The sequence below is a fragment of the Coregonus clupeaformis genome, unplaced genomic scaffold (genome assembly GCF_020615455.1).
Source record: "Coregonus clupeaformis isolate EN_2021a unplaced genomic scaffold, ASM2061545v1 scaf0885, whole genome shotgun sequence".
Taxonomy (NCBI): domain Eukaryota; kingdom Metazoa; phylum Chordata; class Actinopteri; order Salmoniformes; family Salmonidae; genus Coregonus; species Coregonus clupeaformis.
This window is the reverse complement of record NW_025534339.1, coordinates 52501-77042: the sequence shown is the minus strand read 5'-3', so window position 1 is coordinate 77042 and position 24542 is coordinate 52501. Positions and strand designations below refer to the sequence as shown.

The 24542-nt window shown below is 41.6% G+C and overlaps 1 protein-coding gene across 1 annotated transcript in view; it reads right to left on the bottom strand.

Moving 5' to 3' along the window:
* The window catches only part of LOC121553208 (protein eyes shut homolog), a 67513-nt gene that overhangs the window by 14934 nt on the left and 28037 nt on the right, over positions 1-24542 (bottom strand). Inside the window, exons 5-7 of the mRNA XM_045217002.1 lie at positions 20355-20521; positions 19778-19922; positions 10220-10394 (exon numbers count right to left, since the gene is read on the bottom strand). Coding sequence (XP_045072937.1) covers positions 10220-10394; positions 19778-19922; positions 20355-20521 — 487 coding nt within the window. The remainder of the gene's footprint in view (positions 1-10219; positions 10395-19777; positions 19923-20354; positions 20522-24542) is intronic.

Below are 24542 nucleotides of genomic sequence, written 5' to 3'. Positions count from 1 at the left end.
GATTGGTCCTGATGAGTTGGGCGAGGTCCCCTGCAGGCTACTGTCACTGTTGCATTGGCTCTGAGTCGGGTTCTCTGTCTTCAAATGTTCAGCCTAAGAGAGGGGATTTTTGTGTGTGTGTGTGTGTGTGTGTGTGTTTAACAGTGATGATGTGTGTGTGTGTGTGTGTGTTTAACAGTGATGATGTGTGTGTGTGTGTGTTTGTGTGTGTGTGTGTCCTCAGAGCAAGAACTCGTGAGTTGGAAGAACTGAGAGGCCTATGGCGTGGGTGTTGTCCTTGGCCACCTGCTGACAAGGCTGACAAGATAGGACCCTTTTGTCCATTGTTATTGGATAGGAACAGAACTTATAACCAGCTCCTGACCTAAATAGATCTTAGCACAACATTTTACTCAACATATCATATTCCATATTCACTATAACAAATATATTTACTACGACATTAGCAAGAACCGCCACATCCTCAGCCGGCTAATCCAGTGTGTGAAGTTTTGCGGAGTGTTTGAGTTAGCTTTGCGAGGCAAAGATGAAACTGAGGGCTCCACCAACCCTGGTAAGCCAACACTTTTGAGATCAGTCAATAAATGCTTCTGGTATTGACTTATATGCTGCCCCTGTCTTCATGTTGTTGCTGGACATATCTTTTTTTAAATGTGTGTAGGTCACCTAAATCATCAGAAAAATTGCCCCTCCTGAGATTTTTTTCAGGAGCCGCCACTGCAGGGGGGTACCGGTGCAGAGTCAATGTGCGGGGGCACCGGCTAGTTGAGGTAGTTGAAGTAATATGTACATGTGGGTAGAGTTAAAGTGACTATGCATAAATAATTAACAGAGTAGCAGCAGCGTAAAAGGATGGGGTGGGGGGGCAGTGCAAATAGTCCGGGTAGCCATGATTAGCTGTTCAGGAGTCTTATGGCTTGGGGGTAGAAGCTGTTGAGAAGTCTTTTGGACCTAGACTAAAAAACTAGGTGGTGATGATACATCTACAGAGTCTACAAGTGGTGATGATACATCTGCAGAGTCTACAGGTGGTGATGATACATCTACAGAGTCTAGAGGTGGTGATGATACATCTACAGAGTCTACAGATGGTGATGATACATCTACAGTCTACAGATGGTGATGATACATCTACAGAGTCTACATATGGTGATGATACATCTACAGAGTCTACAGGTGGTGATGATACATCTACAGAGTCTACAGATGGTGATGATACATCTACAGTGTCTACAGGTGGTGATGATACATCTACAGAGTCTAGAGGTGGTGATGATACATCTATAGAGTCTACAGATGGTGATGATACATCTACAGTCTACAGATGGTGATGATACATCTACAGTCTACATATGGTGATGATACATCTACAGAGTCTACAGATGGTGAAGATACATCTACAGAGTCTACAGGTGGTGATGATACATCTACAGAGTCTACAGGTGGTGATGATACATCTACAGAGTCTACAGGTGGTGATGATACATCTACAGAGTCTACAGGTGGTGATGATACATCTACAGTCTACAGGTGGTGATGATACATCTACAGAGTCTACATATGGTGATGATACATCTACAGTCTACAGATGGTGATGATACATCTACAGAGTCTACAGGTGGTGATGATACATCTACAGAGTCTACAGGTGGTGATGATACATCTACAGAGTCTACAGGTGGTGATGATACATCTACAGTCTACAGGTGGTGATGATACATCTACAGAGTCTACAGATGGTGATGATACATCTACAGTCTACATATGGTGATGATACATCTACAGAGTCTACAGATGGTGAAGATACATCTACAGAGTCTACAGGTGGTGATGATACATCTACAGAGTCTACAGGTGGTGATGATACATCTACAGAGTCTACAGGTGGTGATGATACATCTACAGAGTCTACAGGTGGTGATGATACATCTACAGTCTGCAGGTGGTGATGATACATCTACAGAGTCTACATATGGTGATGATACATCTACAGTCTACAGATGGTGATGATACATCTACAGAGTCTACAGGTGGTGATGATACATCTACAGAGTCTACAGGTGGTGATGATACATCTACAGAGTCTACAGGTGGTGATGATACATCTACAGTCTACAGGTGGTGATGATACATCTACAGAGTCTACAGATGGTGATGATACATCTACAGTCTACAGGTGGTGATGATACATCTACAGTCTACAGGTGGTGATGATACATCTACAGAGTCTACAGATGGTGATGATACATCTACAGTCTACAGATGGTGATGATACATCTACAGTCTACAGGTGGTGATGATACATCTACAGATCTACAGGTGGTGATGATACATCTACAGAGTCTACAGATGGTGATGATACATCTACAGTCTACAGGTGGTGATGATACATCTACAGAGTCTACAGATGGTGATGATACATCTACAGAGTCTACAATCAAATCAAATCAAATTTTATTGGCCACATGCGCCGAATACAACAGGTGCAGACATTACAGTGAAATGCTTACTTACAGCCCTTAACCAACAGTGCATTTATTTTTAACAAAAAAAGTAAAAATAAAACAACAACAAAAAAAGTGTTGAGAAAAAAAGAGCAGAAGTAAAATATAATAACAGTAGGGAGGCTATATATACAGGGGGGTACCGGTGCAGAGTCAATGTGCGGGGGCACCGACTAGTTGAGGTAGTTGAAGTAATATGTACATGTGGGTAGAGTTAAAGTGACTATGCATAAATAATTAACAGAGTAGCAGCAGCGTAAAAGGATGGGGTGGGGGGGCAGTGCAAATAGTCCGGGTAGCCATGATTAGCTGTTCAGGAGTCTTATGGCTTGGGGGTAGAAGCTGTTGAGAAGTCTTTTGGACCTAGACTAAAAAACTAGGTGGTGATGATACATCTACAGTCTACAGATGGTGATGATACATCTACAGAGTCTACAGGTGGTGATGATACATCTACAGTCTACAGGTGGTGATGATACATCTACAGTCTACAGGTGGTGATGATACATCTACAGTCTACAGATGGTGATGATACATCTACAGAGTCTACAGGTGGTGATGATACATCTACAGTCTACAGGTGGTGATGATACATCTACAGAGTCTACAGATGGTGATGATACATCTACAGTCTACAGGTGGTGATGATACATCTACAGTCTACAGGTGGTGATGATACATCTACAGAGTCTACAGATGGTGATGATACATCTACAGTCTACAGATGGTGATGATACATCTACAGTCTACAGGTGGTGATGATACATCTACAGAGTCTACAGATGGTGATGATACATCTACAGAGTCTACAGATGGTGATGATACATCTACAGTCTACAGGTGGTGATGATACATCTACAGAGTCTACAGATGGTGATGATACATCTACAGAGTCTACAGATGGTGATGAAACATCTACAGAGTCTACAGGTGGTGATGATACATCTACAGAGTCTACAATCAAATCAAATCAAATTTTATTGGCCACATGCGCCGAATACAACAGGTGCAGACATTACAGTGAAATGCTTACTTACAGCCCTTAACCAACAGTGCATTTATTTTTAACAAAAAAAGTAAAAATAAAACAACAACAAAAAAAGTGTTGAGAAAAAAAAGAGCAGAAGTAAAATATAATAACAGTAGGGAGGCTATATATACAGGGGGGTACTGGTGCAGAGTCAATGTGCGGGGGCACCGGCTAGTTGAGGTAGTTGAAGTAATATGTACATGTGGGTAGAGTTAAAGTGACTATGCATAAATAATTAACAGAGTAGCAGCAGCGTAAAAGGATGGGGTGGGGGGGGGCAGTGCAAATAGTCCGGGTAGCCATGATTAGCTGTTCAGGAGTCTTATGGCTTGGGGGTAGAAGCTGTTGAGAAGTCTTTTGGACCTAGACTAAAAAACTAGGTGGTGATGATACATCTACAGAGTCTACAAGTGGTGATGATACATCTACAGAGTCTAGAGGTGGTGATGATACATCTACAGAGTCTACAGATGGTGATGATACATCTACAGTCTACAGATGGTGATGATACATCTACAGTCTACATATGGTGATGATACATCTACAGAGTCTACAGGTGGTGATGATACATCTACAGAGTCTACAGATGGTGAAGATACATCTACAGAGTCTACAGGTGGTGATGATACATCTACAGAGTCTACAGGTGGTGATGATACATCTACAGAGTCTACAAGTGGTGATGATACATCTACAGAGTCTACAGGTGGTGATGATACATCTACAGAGTCTACAGGTGGTGATGATACATCTACAGAGTCTACAGGTGGTGATGATACATCTACAGAGTCTACAGGTGGTGATGATACATCTACAGAGTCTACAGGTGGTGATGATACATCTACAGTCTACAGGTGGTGATGATACATCTACAGTGTCTACAGGTGGTGATGATACATCTACAGAGTCTACAGGTGGTGATGATACATCTACAGAGTCTACAGGTGGTGATGATACATCTACAGTCTACAGGTGGTGATGATACATCTACAGAGTCTACAGGTGGTGATGATACATCTACAGAGTCTACAGGTGGTGATGATACATCTACAGTCTACAGGTGGTGATGATACATCTACAGAGTCTACAAGTGGTGATGATACATCTACAGAGTCTACAGGTGGTGATGATACATCTACAGAGTCTACAGGTGGTGATGATACATCTACAGTCTACAGGTGGTGATGATACATCTACAGAGTCTACAGGTGGTGATGATACATCTACAGAGTCTACAGGTGGTGATGATACATCTACAGAGTCTACAGGTGGTGATGATACATCTACAGTCTACAGGTGGTGATGATACATCTACAGTCTACAGGTGGTGATGATACATCTACAGAGTCTACAGGTGGTGATGATACATCTACAGAGTCTACAGGTGGTGATGATACATCTACAGAGTCTAAAGGTGGTGATGATACATCTACAGAGTCTACAGGTGGTGATGATACATCTACAGAGTCTACAGGTGGTGATGATACATCTACAGTCTACAGGTGGTGATGATACATCTACAGAGTCTACAGGTGGTGATGATACATCTACAGAGTCTACAGGTGGTGATGATACATCTACAGAGTCTACAGGTGGTGATGATACATCTACAGAGTCTACAGGTGGTGATGATACATCTACAGAGTCTACAGGTGGTGATGATACATCTACAGAGTCTACAGGTGGTGATGATACATCTACAGTCTACAGGTGGTGATGATACATCTACAGAGTCTACAGGTGGTGATGATACATCTACAGAGTCTACAGGTGGTGATGATACATCTACAGAGTATACAGGTGGTGATGATATATCTACAGAGTATACAGGTGGTGATGATACATCTACAGAGTCTACAGATGGTGATGATACATCTACAGTCTACAGGTGGTGATGATACATCTACAGTCTACAGGTGGTGATGATACATCTACAGAGTCTACAGATGGTGATGATACATCTACAGAGTATACAGGTGGTGATGATACATCTACAGAGTCTACAGGTGGTGATGATACATCTACAGAGTCTACAGGTGGTGATGATACATCTACAGAGTCTACAGGTGGTTATGATACATTTACAGTCTACAGGTGGTGATGATACATCTACAGAGTCTACAGGTGGTGATGATACATCTACAGAGTCTACAGGTGGTGATGATACATCTACAGTGTCTACAGGTGGTGATGATACATCTACAGTCTACAGGTGGTGATGATACATCTACAGGTGGTGATGATACATCTACAGAGTATACAGGTGGTGATGATACATCTACAGTCTACAGGTGGTGATGATACATCTACAGGTGGTGATGATACATCTACAGAGTCTACAGGTGGTGATGATACATCTACAGTCTACAGGTGGTGATGATACATCTACAGGTGGTGATGATACATCTACAGAGTCTACAGGTGGTGATGATACATCTACAGTCTACAGGTGGTGATGATACATCTACAGGTGGTGATGATACATCTACAGAGTCTACAGGTGGTGATGATACATCTACAGTCTACAGGTGGTGATGATACATCTACAGGTGGTGATGATACATCTACAGAGTCTACAGGTGGTGATGATACATCTACAGTCTACAGGTGGTGATGATACATCTACAGGTGGTGATGATACATCTACAGAGTCTACAGGTGGTGATGATACATCTACAGTCTACAGGTGGTGATGATACATCTACAGGTGGTGATGATACATCTACAGAGTCTACAGGTGGTGATGATACATCTACAGTCTACAGGTGGTGATGATACATCTACAGTCTACAGATGGTGATGATACATCTACAGAGTCTACAGGTGGTGATGATACATCTACAGTCTACAGATGGTGATGATACATCTACAGAGTCTACAGGTGGTGATGATACATCTACAGAGTCTACAGGTGGTGATGATACATCTACAGTCTACAGATGGTGATGATACATCTACAGAGTCTCAGGTGGTGATGATACATCTACAGAGTCTACAGGTGGTGATGATACATCTACAGAGTCTACAGGTGGTGATGATACATCTACAGAGTATACAGGTGGTGATGATATATCTACAGAGTATACAGGTGGTGATGATACATCTACAGAGTCTACAGATGGTGATGATACATCTACAGTCTACAGGTGGTGATGATACATCTACAGTCTACAGGTGGTGATGATACATCTACAGAGTCTACAGATGGTGATGATACATCTACAGAGTCTACAGATGGTGATGATACATCTACAGAGTATACAGGTGGTGATGATATATCTACAGAGTATACAGGTGGTGATGATACATCTACAGAGTCTACAGGTGGTGATGATACATCTACAGAGTCTACAGGTGGTGATGATACATCTACAGTCTACAGGTGGTGATGATACATCTACAGAGTCTACAGGTGGTGTTGATACATCTACAGAGTCTACAGGTGGTGATGATACATCTACAGAGTCTACAGGTGGTGATGATACATCTACAGTCTACAGATGGTGATGATACATCTACAGTCTACAGGTGGTGATGATACATCTACAGAGTCTACAGGTGGTGATGATACATCTACAGTGTCTACAGGTGGTGATGATACATCTACAGTCTACAGGTGGTGATGATACATCTACAGGTGGTGATGATACATCTACAGAGTATACAGGTGGTGATGATACATCTACAGTCTACAGGTGGTGATGATACATATACAGGTGGTGATGATACATCTACAGAGTCTACAGGTGGTGATGATACATCTACAGTCTACAGGTGGTGATGATACATCTACAGGTGGTGATGATACATCTACAGAGTCTACAGGTGGTGATGATACATCTACAGTCTACAGGTGGTGATGATACATCTACAGGTGGTGATGATACATCTACAGAGTCTACAGGTGGTGATGATACATCTACAGTCTACAGGTGGTGATGATACATCTACAGGTGGTGATGATACATCTACAGAGTATACAGGTGGTGATGATACATCTACAGTCTACAGGTGGTGATGATACATCTACAGGTGGTGATGATACATCTACAGAGTCTACGGGTGGTGATGATACATCTACAGTCTACAGGTGGTGATGATACATCTACAGGTGGTGATGATACATCTACAGAGTCTACAGGTGGTGATGATACATCTACAGTCTACAGGTGGTGATGATACATCTACAGTCTACAGATGGTGATGATACATCTACAGAGTCTACAGGTGGTGATGATACATCTACAGTCTACAGGTGGTGATGATACATCTACAGTCTACAGATGGTGATGATACATCTACAGAGTCTACAGGTGGTGATGATACATCTACAGAGTCTACAGGTGGTGATGATACATCTACAGTCTACAGATGGTGATGATACATCTACAGAGTCTACAGGTGGTGATGATACATCTACAGTCTACAGATGGTGATGATACATCTACAGAGTCTACAGGTGGTGATGATACATCTACAGAGTCTACAGGTGGTGATGATACATCTACAGTCTACAGGTGGTGATGATACATCTACAGGTGGTGATGATACATCTACAGAGTCTACAGGTGGTGATGATACATCTACAGTCTACAGGTGGTGATGATACATCTACAGTCTACAGATGGTGATGATACATCTACAGAGTCTACAGGTGGTGATGATACATCTACAGTCTACAGGTGGTGATGATACATCTACAGTCTACAGATGGTGATGATACATCTACAGAGTCTACAGGTGGTGATGATACATCTACAGTCTACAGATGGTGAAGATACATCTACAGTCTACAGGTGGTGATGATACATCTACAGTCTACAGGTGGTGATGATACATCTACAGAGTCTACAGGTGGTGATGATACATCTACAGAGTCTACAGATGGTGATGATACATCTACAGAGTCTACAGGTGGTGATGATACATCTACAGTCTACAGATGGTGATGATACATCTACAGAGTCTACAGATGGTGATGATACATCTACAGTCTACAGGTGGTGATGATACATCTACAGAGTCTACAGATGGTGATGATACATCTACAGTCTACAGGTGGTGATGATACATCTACAGAGTCTACAGATGGTGATGATACATCTACAGAGTCTACAGGTGGTGATGATACATCTACAGAGTCTACAGATGGTGATGATACATCTACAGTGAATTACTAAGAGTTATTATAGCTTCACCAACTACATTAGCTTTTGCAATTATTGTCTGAATGAATCCACTATTGCCTGCACTGTAGAGTATCACAGTCATTAACACTGAGTCATAAACACACAGCTCCTTGCTCTGATCATGCTGTTCTCAACAATAAAGACAAATAAGTCTCTCCTGAACAGAATAAACTCAAACAAACTGATCTAGGATCAGGTCCCCCTGTCCATATAATCGTGTTCATTATAAGCTAAAAGGCTAAGCTGATTCCAAACACATGTTAGGGATCTGGACCCGTGTTCACAAAGCATCTCAGAGTAGGAGTGCTGATCTAGGATCAGTTTTTGCATTTTAGATCATAATGAACAAGAACACATGGAGAGTGGGGACCTGATCCCAGATCAGCACTAGTACCGGCTGAAAATAGTCCTGAATTCACCACCTATCTCCTGGTCAACCCATCCAACCATGATTAATAGGACTAACAGTCGTATAGCCATACCCATTCATTTGCCTCCATGTTGAACAGTGATTTATGTCTCCAAAGCCTCTCATTTCTGGAGGGGAACTGGGATAATAACATTGATTACACCAGCCGGAGGAGGCCTGATGCCCACTAAGCCCTTGGTCTGACATGCAACATGGATACATGGTCCTGTTTTCTCAGTCTCGCCATAGAGATGGATAGAGGGAGCACTTGCCACAAAGACTGTTTTAGCGAGGGCAGGAAGTGCGCTCACTTTCCATCTCTATCAATCTCACTGATAAAATATTTATAGAAGAAACCATGAGCCCCCCCTGCAACAGTATACTTCAATCAACCCTATATGACCAGCCTTAGCCTACACCTCTGGTCAAGTCATGAGCCCCCCTGCAGCAGTACACTTCAATCAACCCTATATGACCAGCCTTAGCCTACACCTCTGGTCAAGTCATGAGCCCCCCTGCAGCAGTACACTTCAATCAACCCTATATGACCAGCCTTAGCCTACACCTCTGGTCAAGTCATGAGTCCCCCTGCAGCAGTACACTTCAATCAACCCTATATGACCAGCCTTAGCCTACACCTCTGGTCAAGTCATGAGTCCCCCTGCAGCAGTACACTTCAATCAACCCTATATGACCAGCCTTAGCCTACACCTAGGGTCAAGTCATGAGCCCCCCTGCAGCAGTACACTTCAATCAACCCTATATGACCAGCCTTAGCCTACACCTCTGGTCAAGTCATGAGCCCCCCTGCAGCAGTACACTTCAATCAACCCTATATGACCAGCCTTAGCCTACACCTCTGGTCAAGTCATGTCATGCATTCACTTAACTCAATAATAATACCACAGTCACATAAAATGGGCTTCGTGGGTTACTGTAAAGCACTTCGTGATAAATGTTGTGGTAAAAAGGGCAATATAAATCAATTTGATTAATTGATTACAATCTATCTGCATAACAATGGGACTTCCTGATTAAAGAACAGTTCAATAAAATAAAACAGTCAACGAAAATGTAGTGTACATACTAGACAGAGGATCCAGAGTCCACACAGGTGCCTCCGTTCCTGCATGTCACCAGGGTGCAGGGTGTGACCCCACACTGACCGACGCTACGGCCAGAGTTAGGATGACCCTCAGGCTTCCCCAAAGCTATGAACTTCCCGTCTCTCCTCGTCCGAAACTCCAGATCAAATATGCAACCTGTGAAATAACACAGAAAACCCACTGAAACTGAGGAGACAGAGTATGTTATTAAGCAGACATTTCTCGGGAACTTCAAGTCTCTCTCTAGATCAAATATGAAGCCTTTGGAAATCACAAAACAGATAACTATGGTGTCCCTATTAGGACAGCCACAGAGTCAAAATAATCTGGGGTGACTGAGGATGTCCTAATACGGCACCGTATAACACACCAACTCGTTCTGTCGGAGAGAAGTCTTCCATTGGTAGTCGACAGTGATATAATGGGATGACAGTTTGACTAAACATGACTGCTGCTGTTGTTGCCCTGAAGCAATGAGGATCAAAGGTACAGTGGTTTGGGAAAATATTCACCCCCCTTGGCATTTTTCCTATTTTGTTGCCTTACAACCTGGAATTAAGATTTTTGGGGGGTTTGTATAATTTAATTTACACAACATGCCTACCACTTTGAAGATGGAAAATATTTTTTATTGTGAAACAAACAAGAAATAAGACAAAAAAACAGAACTTGAGCGTGCATAACTATTCACCCTCCCCAAAGTCAATACTTTGTAGAGCCACCTTTTGCAGCAATTACAGCTGCAAGTCTCTTGGGGTATGTCGCTATAAGCTTGGCACATCTAGCCAATGGGATTTTTGCCCATTCTTCAAGGCAAAACTGCTCCAGCTCCTTCAAGTTGGATGGGTTCCGCTGGTGTACAGCAATCTTTAAGTCATACCACAGATTCTAAATTGGATTGAGGTCTGGGCTTTGACAAGGCCATTCCAAGACATTTAAATGTTTCTCCTTAAACCACTCGAGTGTTGCTTTAGCAGTATGCTTAGGGTCATTGTCCTGCTGGAAGGTGAACCTCTGTCCCAGTAGACAGAATATTCTGTCTACTCCAACAGGGGAAATATTCTGTCTACTCCAACAGGGGAAATATTCTGTCTACTCCAACAGGGGAAATATTCTGTCTACTCCAACAGGGGAAATATTCTGTCTACTACAACAGGGGAAATATTATGTCTACTGCAACAGGGAAAATATTCTCTCTACTCCAACAGGGGAAATATTCTGTCTACTGCAGCAGGGGAAATATTATGTCTACTGCAACAGGGAAAATATTATGTCTACTGCAACAGGGAAAATATTCTGTCTACTCCAACAGGGGAAATATTCTGTCTACTGCAACAGGGAAAATATTCTCTCTACTCCAACAGGGGAAAATATTATGTCTACTGCAGCAGGGGAAATATTGTGTCTACTGCAGCAGGGGAAATATTGTGTCTACTGCAGCAGGGGAAATATTGTGTCTACTGCAACAGGGGAAATATTGTGTCTACTGCAGCAGGGGAAATTGCATTGAAAATATTTGTTTTGACATGTACCTGTGGAGCACTAGGGCTCTGTCCCAAATGGCACCCTATTCCCTATATAGTGCACCCTATTCCCTACATAGTGTACCCTATTCCCTATGGGCCCTGGTCAGAAGTAGTGCACTATCAAGGGAATAGGGCACCATTTGGGACACAGACTAGGTCTACTATAAATATGAATCCTCCTGAACACACTAGCCATCTCTCTCATACACATACACCCCCCCCCCCCAATCCCCCACCCACACACACCATCTCGCTCTCTCTGCAGCATTAGTCATTGGAATAAACAGAACGCTGTGGAAATGTCATGTTCACTCAGGAATTTTCATGGCATGATGCTGTCTCTAGCTCTGTGTGTGTGTGTGTGTGTTTTGCTAAACTGCAAATATATGCTGTCGTCAACAGATAGGGTCAGATGGTTAAAGAGGATGATGAGGGTGATGTTTAGTATTAGATAAAAGGATGATGAGGGTGATGTTTAGTATTAGATAAGAGGATGATGAGGGTGATGTTTAGTATTAGATAAGAGGATGATGAGGGTGATGTTTAGTATTAGATAAGAGGATGATGTTTAGTATTAGATAAGAGGATGATGAGGGTGATGTTTAGTATTAGATAAAAGGATGATGAGGGTGATGTTTAGTATTAGATAAAAGGATGATGAGGGTGATGTTTAGTATTAGATAAAAGGATGATGAGGGTGATGTTTAGTATTAGATAAGAGGATGATGAGGGTGATGTTTAGTATTAGATAAAAGGATGATGAGGGTGATGTTTAGTATTAGATAAAAGGATGATGAGGGTGATGTTTAGTATTAGATAAAAGGATGATGAGGGTGATGTTTAGTATTAGATAAGAGGATGATGTTTAGTATTAGATAAAAGGATGATGAGGGTGATGTTTAGTATTAGATAAGAGGATGACGTTTAGTATTAGATAAAAGGATGATGAGGGTGATGTTTAGTATTAGATAAGAGGATGATGAGGGTGATGTTTAGTATTAGATAAAAGGATGATGAGGGTGATGTTTAGTATTAGATAAGAGGATGATGTTTAGTATTAGATAAAAGGATGATGAGGGTGATGTTTAGTATTAGATAAGAGGATGATGTTTAGTATTAGATAAAAGGATGATGAGGGTGATGTTTAGTATTAGATAAGAGGATGATGAGGGTGATGTTTAGTATTAGATAAAAGGATGATGAGGGTGATGTTTAGTATTAGATAAAAGGATGATGAGGGTGATGTTAGTATTAGATAAGAGGATGATGAGGGTGATGTTTAGTATTAGATAAGAGGATGATGTTTAGTATTAGATAAAAGGATGATGAGGGTGATGTTTAGTATTAGATAAGAGGATACTGTAGATGATACTGAGAAAATGATGTTTGAGCTAACAGAGAGTTCAGGCTGTGTCCCAAATGGCACCCTATTCCCTGTACAGTGCACTATTTCTGGTCAAAGGTAGTGAACTATATAGGGAATATAGTGCCATTTGAGACGCAGCCCATATTGATGTCCAATCAGTCAGATCCAGAGTATGAACACCTCACATACTGTTAGACTATCATTGTTTTAAAGGCATAATAATATATCAATGAATAGAATATCATTGTTTTAAAGGCATAATATTCGTCATGGACTATTAATGTCAAAACCAATGAGTTAATCGAACAGTAACCTTTGCACATCTGAAGTAACTTCTTATCACAGGTATTATAGCTCAAATTAATTGCCAGTCCCTTCAACCACTTAAACATCAATAAATTCCATAACTTTCTGTGCAAACTTTGTGTTTATCATTTGTTTTAGAAAAGTAAAACCCACCTATAAGAAGATCAAAATGTATTTGTGGCAGTCTGATGAAGGGAAATCAACACCAATCAGCTCCGAATGCCCGAGGCATATAGACATCTAATCAAAATACAAACTGACGCTAAAGCGCAAACATTTAACAGGTAAAAGCTAACCAGTGTGTGTATTACCTTAATGTGTCACATTTTGATGAAATGAGAGTCTGTAGGATATGACCTCTAGTTATTACGATAAACCCATTGTAGAAGTCTAAAGAAAAACTTTATAGTAATATCTTGTTAAAATCCCAATAACAATCTTACCATCATGAAATTGGACATCATTATTTCCTTTTGAAAAATGTTTTTCAAACATGCATTTAAATGTATATTTTATTACCATCTTGTTTAGGGCCAGCTGTTGGCATGTTTTGTGATAAATGTGTTTGATTTCAGCAGCTACGCAGACAAATATAATACGGAGGCAGCTGATGGAGAACAACAATTCAACAACAGAATATTCATTATGGGGCCTCCCGAGTGGCCCAGCAGTCTAAGGCACTGCAGTGCTTGAGGTGTCACTACAGATCCGGGTTCGATCCCGGGCTGTGTCGCAGCCGGCTGCGACCGGGAGACCCGTGAGGCGACGCACAATTGGCCCAGCGTCGTCTGGGTTAGGGGAGGTTTGGCCGGCCGTGATGTCCTTGTCCCATCTTGCTCTAGCGACTCCTGTGGCGGGCCGGGTGCATGCACGCTGACACGGTCGCCAGTTGTACGGTGTTTCCTCCGACACATTGGTGCGGCTGGCTTCCGGGTTAAGCGAGCAGTGTGTCAAGAAGCAGTGCGGCTTGGCAGGGTCGTGTTTCGGAGGACGCACGGCTCTCGACCGTCGCCTCTCCTGAGTCCGTACGGGAGTTGCAGCGATGGGACAAGACTGTAACTACCAATTGGATATCACGAAATTGGGGAGAAAAAGGTGTAAAAAATATAAATTCACCCCCTTTCCCCCACTCATTTTACTAGCGCTCTCTCCAGGGGTTGGACATCAAGCTGCTTCACACTACAGAAACAGGAAATAGGCCTCCTGCCCTAAGGGCCATTCTGTCTGGGACAAGGCTACTTCATTACCCTGTGATCCAGTAAGAATCAACATGGCCATTACAAACACATCTCAACGTGTCCATAACAAACACATCCACACTGCGCTGGTCCTTTCTCTCTGGTTAGTTTCTCATTATTTGATTAGCAGGTCTAAATGAATTGACCCAGGACATGTTAAGGGATACAGCAGTAGCAGAAGTGTCTTCGTGTACGTCCCAAATGGCACCCTATTCCCTACATAGTGCACTACTTTTGACCAATGGCCTATAGGGTAGTGCACTACGTAGGGAATAGGGTGCCATTTGGGATGAAGCCTACTGCTACTGCTGTATCCCTAATCATGTTCTGTGTTACTTCATCTAAGCTGGACTCTGGTCAAAAGTAGTGCGCTATGTAGGGAATAGCTGTACTGTCTTCCTCCCACAGCCACCTAATCTGTCCACAGGGGAGTAAGGATGTACCGATCACTGCCAGCGATCATGATTAGGACTGCAGGAAGGTCACACGCGCACACACACACACACACACACACACACACACACACACACACGCACACACAGCACACACACACACACACACACACACACACACACACACACACACACACACATCTGATTAGTTGTCATTATGTGGTAGAAAGGTTAAAGCAACATGTGATCTAGCAGGCCCTGGGCTCTGGCTGCTCTCTGGTTACCTGCATGGTGGGACTCCAGTACAGCACCACTGTGTGTGTGTGTGTGTGTGTGTGTGTGTGTGTGTGTGTGTGTGTGTGTGTGTGTGTGTGTGTGTGTGTGTGTGTGTGTGTGTGTGTATGCGCGAGGCTGATTTTCGTTCCAAAACGTCTATGTTTTTACAGAGATGAATGAATCATAGGGATGTTTGTTCAACAGAACCAAACAGACAGACGGGCTGCGTCCCAAATGGCTCCCTATTCCCTATATGGTGCACTACTTTTGACCAGGCCCCCATTGAGCTCTGATTAAAAGTAGTGCACTATATTTGGGACGCAGCCAGGGAGATTGCTCCTGTCTGCATATATAACCACCAAATGGACAAATACTTGTTCACCTTCATTTAAAGCACAGTGATCTTTTACAATAACAAGGCATCATCATCATCATCATGACAATAATCACGGTGGAGGCAGCAGCACTGTCTGCCTTAACAACTTATGATGATATTCATATCTGTTATCATCATTACTGTTAGTTATGGCGGTAATATCCCCAGCACACTGCTCCACTCGCATTAGCAAGCACAATGAACACTAGACTCAGAATCCATGGGCTCTGTCCCAAATGGCACCCTGTTTCCTATACAGTGCACTACTTTTAAACCAGGAGGCTAATAGGGTTCTGGTCAAAAGTAGTGCACTATATAGGGAATAGGGTGCCATTTGGGATGTAACCATAGGCTTCATTAAGGGTCAGCTGGGAGCCAGTAGAATTGATTCTGATTATGACAACCATCATCTGGATGGTGCCCTTGTCCTACTGACTTATGGGATTTGCAGAGAATGCATAACTTTACAGGCGTGAAGTGATTAAAGGGGCAATCTGGGATTCAAACAACAGCAAAGCTGGCACACCTCCGCTGTTTTTGGTAAACAGCTGAGGGATGGGGCTGGAGAAAGGTACAATTCATAGACGGAGCTATGGATGCAAGGATTGACCATCCATGAGATCAAAGTGAAGTTTTAACCATGTTTTGAAGCTATACAGAGTTTTGTTTACAATGACAGTGTTTACAAACAATGCAGTAAAATCAAGCTTCTATGTTGGGTTCTGATGGGGTACGACAGTTGAACTAAGCTCATGAGGCATTTAGAAGTTATATTCTTCAACACTCAATGGCTATAGATCATCCCCATATTGTTATTTATTCTGCTAATTTGCATCCCAGTATCTCTATTTGCACATCATCTCTTGCACATCTATCATTCCAGTGTTAATACGAAATTGTAACTATTTTGCACTATGGCCTATTTATTGCCTTACCTCCATAACTTACTACATTCGCACACACTGTATATACAGTGGGGAAAAAAAGTATTTAGTCAGCCACCAATTGTGCAAGTTCTCCCACTTAAAAAGATGAGAGAGGCCTGTAATTTTCATCATAGGTACATGTCAACTATGACAGACAAATTGAGAAAAAAAATTCCAGAAAATCACATTGTAGGATTTTTTATGAATTTATTTGCAAATTATGGTGGAAAATAAGTATTTGGTCACCTACAAACAAGCAAGATTTCTGGCTCTCCCAGACCTGTAACTTCTTCTTTAAGAGGCTCCTCTGTCCTCCACTCGTTACCTGTATTAATGGCACCTGTTTGAACTTGTTATCAGTATAAAAGACACCTGTCCACAACCTCAAACAGTCACACTCCAAACTCCACTATGGCCAAGACCAAAGAGCTGTCAAAGGACACCAGAAACAAAATTGTAGACCTGCACCAGGCTGGGAAGACTGAATCTGCAATAGGTAAGCAGCTTGGTTTGAAGAAAACAACTGTGGGAGCAATTCTTAGGAAATGGAAGACATACAAGACCACTGATAATCTCCCTCGATGTGGGGCTCCACGCAAGATCTCACCCCGTGGGGTCAAAATGATCACAAGAACGGTGAGCAAAAATCCCAGAACCACATGGGGGGACCTAGTGAATGACCTGCAGAGAGCCGGGACCAAAGTAACAAAGCCTACCATCAGTAACACACTACACCGCCAGGGACTGAAATCCTGCAGTGCCAGACGTGTCCCCCTGCTTAAGCCAGTACATGTCCAGGCCCGTCTGAAGTTTGCTAGAGTGCATTTGGATGATCCAGAAGAGGATTGGGAGAATGTTATATGGTCAGATGAAACCAAAATATAACTTTTTGGTAAAAACTCAACTCGTCGTGTTTGGAGGACAAAGAATGCTGAGTTGCATCCAAAGAGCACCATACCTACTGTGAAGCATGGGGGTGGAAAATTCATGCTTTGGGGCTGTTTTCCTGCAAAGGGACCAGGACGACTGATCCGTGTAAAGGAAAGAATGAATGGGGCCATGTATCGTGAGATTTTGAGTGAAAACCTCCTTCCATCAGCAAGGGCATTGAAGATGAAACGTGGCTGGGTCTTTCAGCATGATAATGATCCCAAACACACCGCCCGGGCAACGAAGGAGTGGCTTCGTAAGAAGCATTTCAAGGTCCTGGAGTGGCCTAGCCAGTCTCCAGATCTCAACCCCATAGAAAATATTTGGAGGGAGTTGAAAGTCCGTGTTGCCCAGCGACAGCCCCAAAACATCACTGCACTAGAGGAGATCTGCATGGAGGAATGGGCCAAAATACCAGCAACAGTGTGTGAAAACCTTGTGAACACTTACAGAAAACGTTTGACCTGTGTCATTGCCAACAAAGGGTATATAACAAAGTATTGAGAAACTTTTGTTATTGACCAAATACTTATTTTCCACCATAATTTGGAAATAAATTCATGAAAAATCCTACAATGTGATTTTCTGGAATTTTTTTTCTCATTTTGTCTGTCATAGTTGACGTGTACCTATGATGAAAATTACAGGCCTCTCTCATCTTTTTAAGTGGGAGAACTTGCACAATTGGTGGCTGACTAAATACTTTTTTTCCCCACTGTATATTTTCTGTTTGTATTTTTGACTTTATGTTTTGTTTACCCCATATGTAACTCTGTGTTGTTGTTTTTATCACACTGCTTTGCTTTATCTTGGCCAGGTCGCAGTTGTAAATGAGAACTTGTTCTCAACTGGCTTCCCTGGTTAAATAAAGGTTAAATAAATAAATAAATAAAAAAGTTTAAAAAATAAACGTACCAATCCCAGATTGCCCCTTTAAAGGACGCAGACACAATCAGCGTTAGAGCTCTGTTCTAACCTCATCTCCACTCTCTGATTAGTATTACCCTCCCCCTGACTCTCTGGCTGTCTGCAACTCACCTGTCACTATGCTGCTCCACTCTGTTGACGTCTAGGCCATGTTACAAACACTGTGATAAATGTTGTTGTAAAAAGGCGTTTATATACATTTGATCAGTTGAACTCTATACTCACTATAGTCAGTAGTGGTGGTAGTAGTTATTTACAGTGGCAATACTACAGTCACCGTAATGTCTTACCTTGAAAGCTGTTGGAGTCACTGTAATGTCTTGCCTTGAAAGCTGTTGGAGTCACTGTAATGTCTTACCTTGAAAGCTGTTGGAGTCACTGTAATGTCTTGCCTTGAAAGCTGTTGGAGTCACTGTAATGTCTTACCTTGAAAGCCGTTGGAGTCACTGTAATGTCTTACCTTGAAAGCTGTTGGAGTCACTGTAATGTCTTACCTTGAAAGCCGTTGGAGTCACTGTAATGTCTTACCTTGAAAGCCGTTGGAGTCACTGTAATGTCTTACCTTGAAAGCCGTTGGAGTCACTGTAATGTCTTACCTTGAAAGCCGTTGGAGTCACTGTAACGTCTTACCTTGAAAGCTGTTGGAGTCACTGTAATGTCTTACCTTGAAAGCCGTTGGAGTCACTGTAATGTCTTGCCTTGAAAGCCGTTGGAGTCACTGTAATGTCTTACCTTGAAAGCCGTTGGAGTCACTGTAATGTCTTACCTTGAAAGCTGTTGGAGTCACTGTAATGTCTTACCTTGAAAGCCGTTGGAGTCACTGTAATGTCTTACCTTGAAAGCCGTTGGAGTCACTGTAATGTCTTACCTTGAAAGCCGTTGGAGTCACTGTAATGTCTTACCTTGAAAGCCGTTGGAGTCACTGTAACGTCTTACCTTGAAAGCTGTTGGAGTCACTGTAATGTCTTACCTTGAAAGCCGTTGGAGTCACTGTAATGTCTTGCCTTGAAAGCTGTTGGAGTCACTGTAATGTCTTACCTTGAAAGCCGTTGGAGTCACTGTAACGTCTTACCTTGAAAGCTGTTGGAGTCACTGTAATGTCTTACCTTGAAAGCCGTTGGAGTCACTGTAATGTCTTACCTTGAAAGCCGTTGGAGTCACTGTAACGTCTTACCTTGAAAGCTGTTGGAGTCACTGTAATGTCTTACCTTGAAAGCCGTTGGAGTCACTGTAATGTCTTGCCTTGAAAGCTGTTGGAGTCACTGTAATGTCTTACCTTGAAAGCCGTTGCGAAATCTGGATCCGAGGGGCAGTAGTTCAGGAGTGTATTCATTATATCCTCCTACAAAGACTTGGCTGAGCACGTTGAGGCCTGACAGGTGGCCTGGAGAAGAGCCTGTCCTGTTTCTCTGTCCGTCCACCTGAAAGGATACAGACATGATTCAGTACACCATACTCTGTCTCTGCCTTGATGGATCCACAAAGAGAAGACTCCTATTATAGTTGTCTTTAATGGATCCACAAAGAGAAGACTCCTATTATAGCTGTCTTTAATGGATCCACTAAGAGAAGGCTCATATTATAGCTGTCTTTAATGGATCCACAAAGAGAAAACTCCTATTATAGCTGTATTTAATGGATCCACTAAGAGAAGACTCCATCTGTCAATGGACATATGAGCTTAGATTCCAGTCATAGACCTATGACCTCAGAAGGGTAACAGCCATGTTTTCAGACTACAGTGCATTAAGGAACCTTTTTACAAAATGGAACAAATCCTAAAACATCCAAGAGACACACTAACGATTACACATTATTTTCAGCGGTAGAAGGTTACTGAAAAAGCAAAGCACCTTTAACCATCCTGTTCTCCGAGATCTGCCAAAGTTCACAGTGTGGATATCGATCTCACGGTTCATCCGGTCACTGATCATGGTTCCCACACCAGATCCAAGGTTGAACTTGTGAACAATCCTGCCATTCCGAACCCCCAGAACTAGGAAGTCATCTCCATCGACGCCTGGAACCATAAAAATAAAATATAGAACACATATATCATATATACAATATAGAACACATACAGTTGAAGTCGAAGTTTACATACACTTAGGTTGGAGTCATTAAAACTTGTTTTCAACCACTCCACAAATCAAATTTCTTGTTAACAAACTATTGTTTTGGCAAGTCGGTTAGGACATCTACTTTGTGCATGACACATAAAGATGAATTCACTTATAATTCACTGTATCACAATTCCAGTGGGTCAGAAGTTTACATACACTAAGTTGACTGTGCCTTTAAACAGCTTGGAAAATTCCAGAAAATTATGTCATGGCTTTTGAAGCTTCTGATAGGCTAATTTACATCATTTGAGTCAATTGGAGGTGTACCTGTGGATGTATTTCAAGGCCTACCTTCAAACTCAGTGCCTCTTTGCTTGACATCATGGGAAAATCAAAAGAAATCAGCCAAGACCTCAGAAAAAAATGGTAGACCTCCACAAGTCTGGTTCATCCTTGGGAGCAATTTCCAAACGCCTGAAGGTACCACGTTCATCTGTACAAACAATAGTACCAAAGTATAAACACCATGGGACCACGCAGCCGTCATACCGCTCAGGAAGGAGACGCATTCTGTCTCCTAGAGATTAACGTACTTTGGTGCGAAAAGTGCAAATCAATCCCAGAACAACAGCAAAGGACCTTGTGAAGATGCTGGAGGAAACAGGTACAAAAGTACCTATATCCACAGTAAAACAAGTCCTATATCGACATAACCTGAAAGGCCGCTCAGCAAGGAAGAAGCCACTGCTCCAAAACTGCCATAAAAAACCCAGACTACGGCTTGCAAATGCACATGGGGACAAAGATTGTACATTTTGGAGAAATGTCCTCTGGTCTGATGAAACACAAATAGAACTGTTTGGCCATAATGACCATCGTTATGTTTGGAGGAAAAAGGGGGTGAGGCTTGCAAGCCGATGAACACCATCCCAACCGTGAAGCACGGGGGTGGTAGCATCATGCTGTGGGGGTGCTTTGCTGCAGGAGGGACTGGTGCACTTCAGAAAATAGATGGCATCATGAGGAAGGAAAATGATGTGGATATATTGAAGCAACATCTCAAGACATCAGTCAGGAAGTTAAAGCTTGGTTGCAAATGGGTCTTCCAAATGGAGAATGACCCCAAGCATACTTCCAAAGTTGTGGCAAAATGGCTTAAGGACAACAAAGTCAAGGTATTGGAGTGGCCATTACAAAGCCCTGACCTCAATCCTATAGAGCATCTGTGGGCAGAACTGAAAAAGCATGTGCGAGCAAGGAGGCCTACAAACCTGACTCAGTTACACCAGCTCTGTCAGGAGGAATGGGCCAAAATTCACCCAACTTATTGTGGGAAGCTTGTGGAAGGCTACCCGAAACGTTTGACCCAAGTTAAATAATTTAAAGGCAATGCTACCAAATATTAATTTACTGTATGTAAACTTCTGACCCACTGGGAATGTGATGAAAGAAATAAAAGCTGAAATAAATCATTCTCTCTACTATTATTCTCACATTTCACATTCTTAAAATAAAGTGGTGATCCTAACTGACCTAAGACAGGGAATTATTACTAGGATTAAATGTCAGGAATTGTGAAAAACTGAGTTTAAATGTATTTGGCTAAGGTGTATGTAAACTTCCGTCTTCAACTGTATATCATATATACAATAGAGAACACATATATCATACATACAATATAGAATACATATATCATATATACAATATACAACACATATATCATATATACAATATAGAATACATCATGTATGATGTATGACTCAAACACACACAACCCCATTGTCTTACGTCAGATAGCGCGACGATTCCGCCTGCACTGATCGGTCTCGTATCTCACAAAGAGTAATGGGATAGATCAAGTAGTCCGGCTACTATGTGCTGCATAACATTCTAAAATATTACCTTGGTGACATCGTCTGCTGAACCCCATTTCTGCCTCAAAACTGTCTGAATTAATCTAAAGCTAAAACAATGAATATGTCAACAATGTTTATGGTTTTTTGGGTGAGGAAGTCTTAGTCGCACCATTTTACATCTAGCGAAGGATTTTTTGTGCTTCATGGAGCAGTATATGGGTTGAGGGACGAGCATCGCGCGGAGGAGTGAAGCCACCTGTCACAAGACAATGAACGCGACCAGTATCTGTATATACACTGCTTAAAAGAAGGGTGCTGAGCAGTTCTATATATGACCTTTTTGAGGGCCATATGAAGCAAGCCATTTAACCCTTTTTGGTTCTATATAGCACCCTTTCTTCTCGCAGAAGAATATATACTGTAATGGTTAATGGATATGCATTAGATACAGACGAATATATACTGTAATGGGTAATGGATATGCATTAGATACAGAAGAATATATACTGTAATGGGTAATGGATATGCATTAGATACAGAAGAATATATACTGTAATGGGTAATGGATATGCATTAGATACAGAAGAATATATACTGTAATGGGTAATGGATATGCATTAGATACAGAAGAATATATACTGTAATGGGTAATGGATATGCATTAGATACAGAAGAATATATACTGTAATGGGTAATGGATATGCATTAGATACAGAAGAATATATACTGTAATGGGTAATGGATATGCATTAGATACAGAAGAATATATACTGTAATGGTTAATGGATATGCATTAGATACAGAAGAATATATACTGTAATGGTTAATGGATATGCATTAGATACAGAAGAATATATACTGTAATGGGTAATGGATATGCATTAGATACAGAAGAATATATACTGTAATGGTTAATGGATATGCATTAGATACAGAAGAATATATACTGTAATGGGTAATGGATATGCATTAGATACAGAAGAATATATACTGTAATGGGTAATGGATATGCATTAGATACAGACGAATATATACTGTAATGGGTAATGGATATGCATTAGATACAGGAGAATATATACTGTAATGGGTAATGGATATGCATTAGATATATTTTCTCAACGTGAAAAATATTGAAGGAAGATGCTACTTTTGTTTTTATATACTTCCTACTTTTCTATTTCTTCAGTAGTTTGTATATCTATGGTGCATTGTATATCTGTGGTGCATTGTATATCTATGGTGCATTGTATATCTGTGGTGCATTGTATATCTGTGGTGCATTGTATATCTGTGGTGCATTGTATATCTATGGTGCATTGTATATCTACGTTTGATTTCATGGTATGATTGCTTCTAAGTTCTAAAATGCCTAACTTGATTAGATATTTGGTAATTGTTGTCATACAATCCAAAAACATCACAGTTTAATACAAAGCAAAGCATTCTAGTGGTTTGATGACAATTTATCAGACCAGTTATCGTTGTTCATTATCCTTCTTTTTAAATGTCTCTCTTTTTATTTTGTCCTTTCTTTGTACAGTGCTATTCTTTCTGTTCTGTTCATTCCCCTGACGATTGCATCATTATTCAAGTTTGCTGTCTCCCTCCTCCTCTCCCTGGATGAATCACCCTAAATAGTAATCTCTAGAGGGAACCAGCCAAGTGCAGAAGATCCACAACCCAACCCTTGTGTTTCCTATTCAGCTGTCCCAAACGGCAACCTATTCCCTACATAGTGTTCCTTTTGACCAGAGCCCTCTGGCCTTCATACAGTATGCACTATATAGGGAATAGGGTGCCGTTTGGAATGCACCCTCTGTCTTTTGATTAAACATACTGTGCACTGATGACATGGCAGACAGTTAAGCAGCTATTAAAGCTGACCTGAGAGAAAGGAAAAATAAAAAAGGAAGGAAAGGAAAGGAAGGAAGGAAAGGAAAGGAAAGGAAGGAAGGAAGGAAGGAAGGAAGGAAGGAAAGGAAAGGAAAGGAAAGGAAAGGAAAGGAAAGGAAAGGAAAGGAAAGGAAAGGAAAGGAAAGGAAAGGAAAGGAAAGGAAAGGAAAGGAAAGGAAGGAAGGAAGGAAGGAAGGAAAGGAAAGGAAAGGAAAGGAAAGGAAAGGAA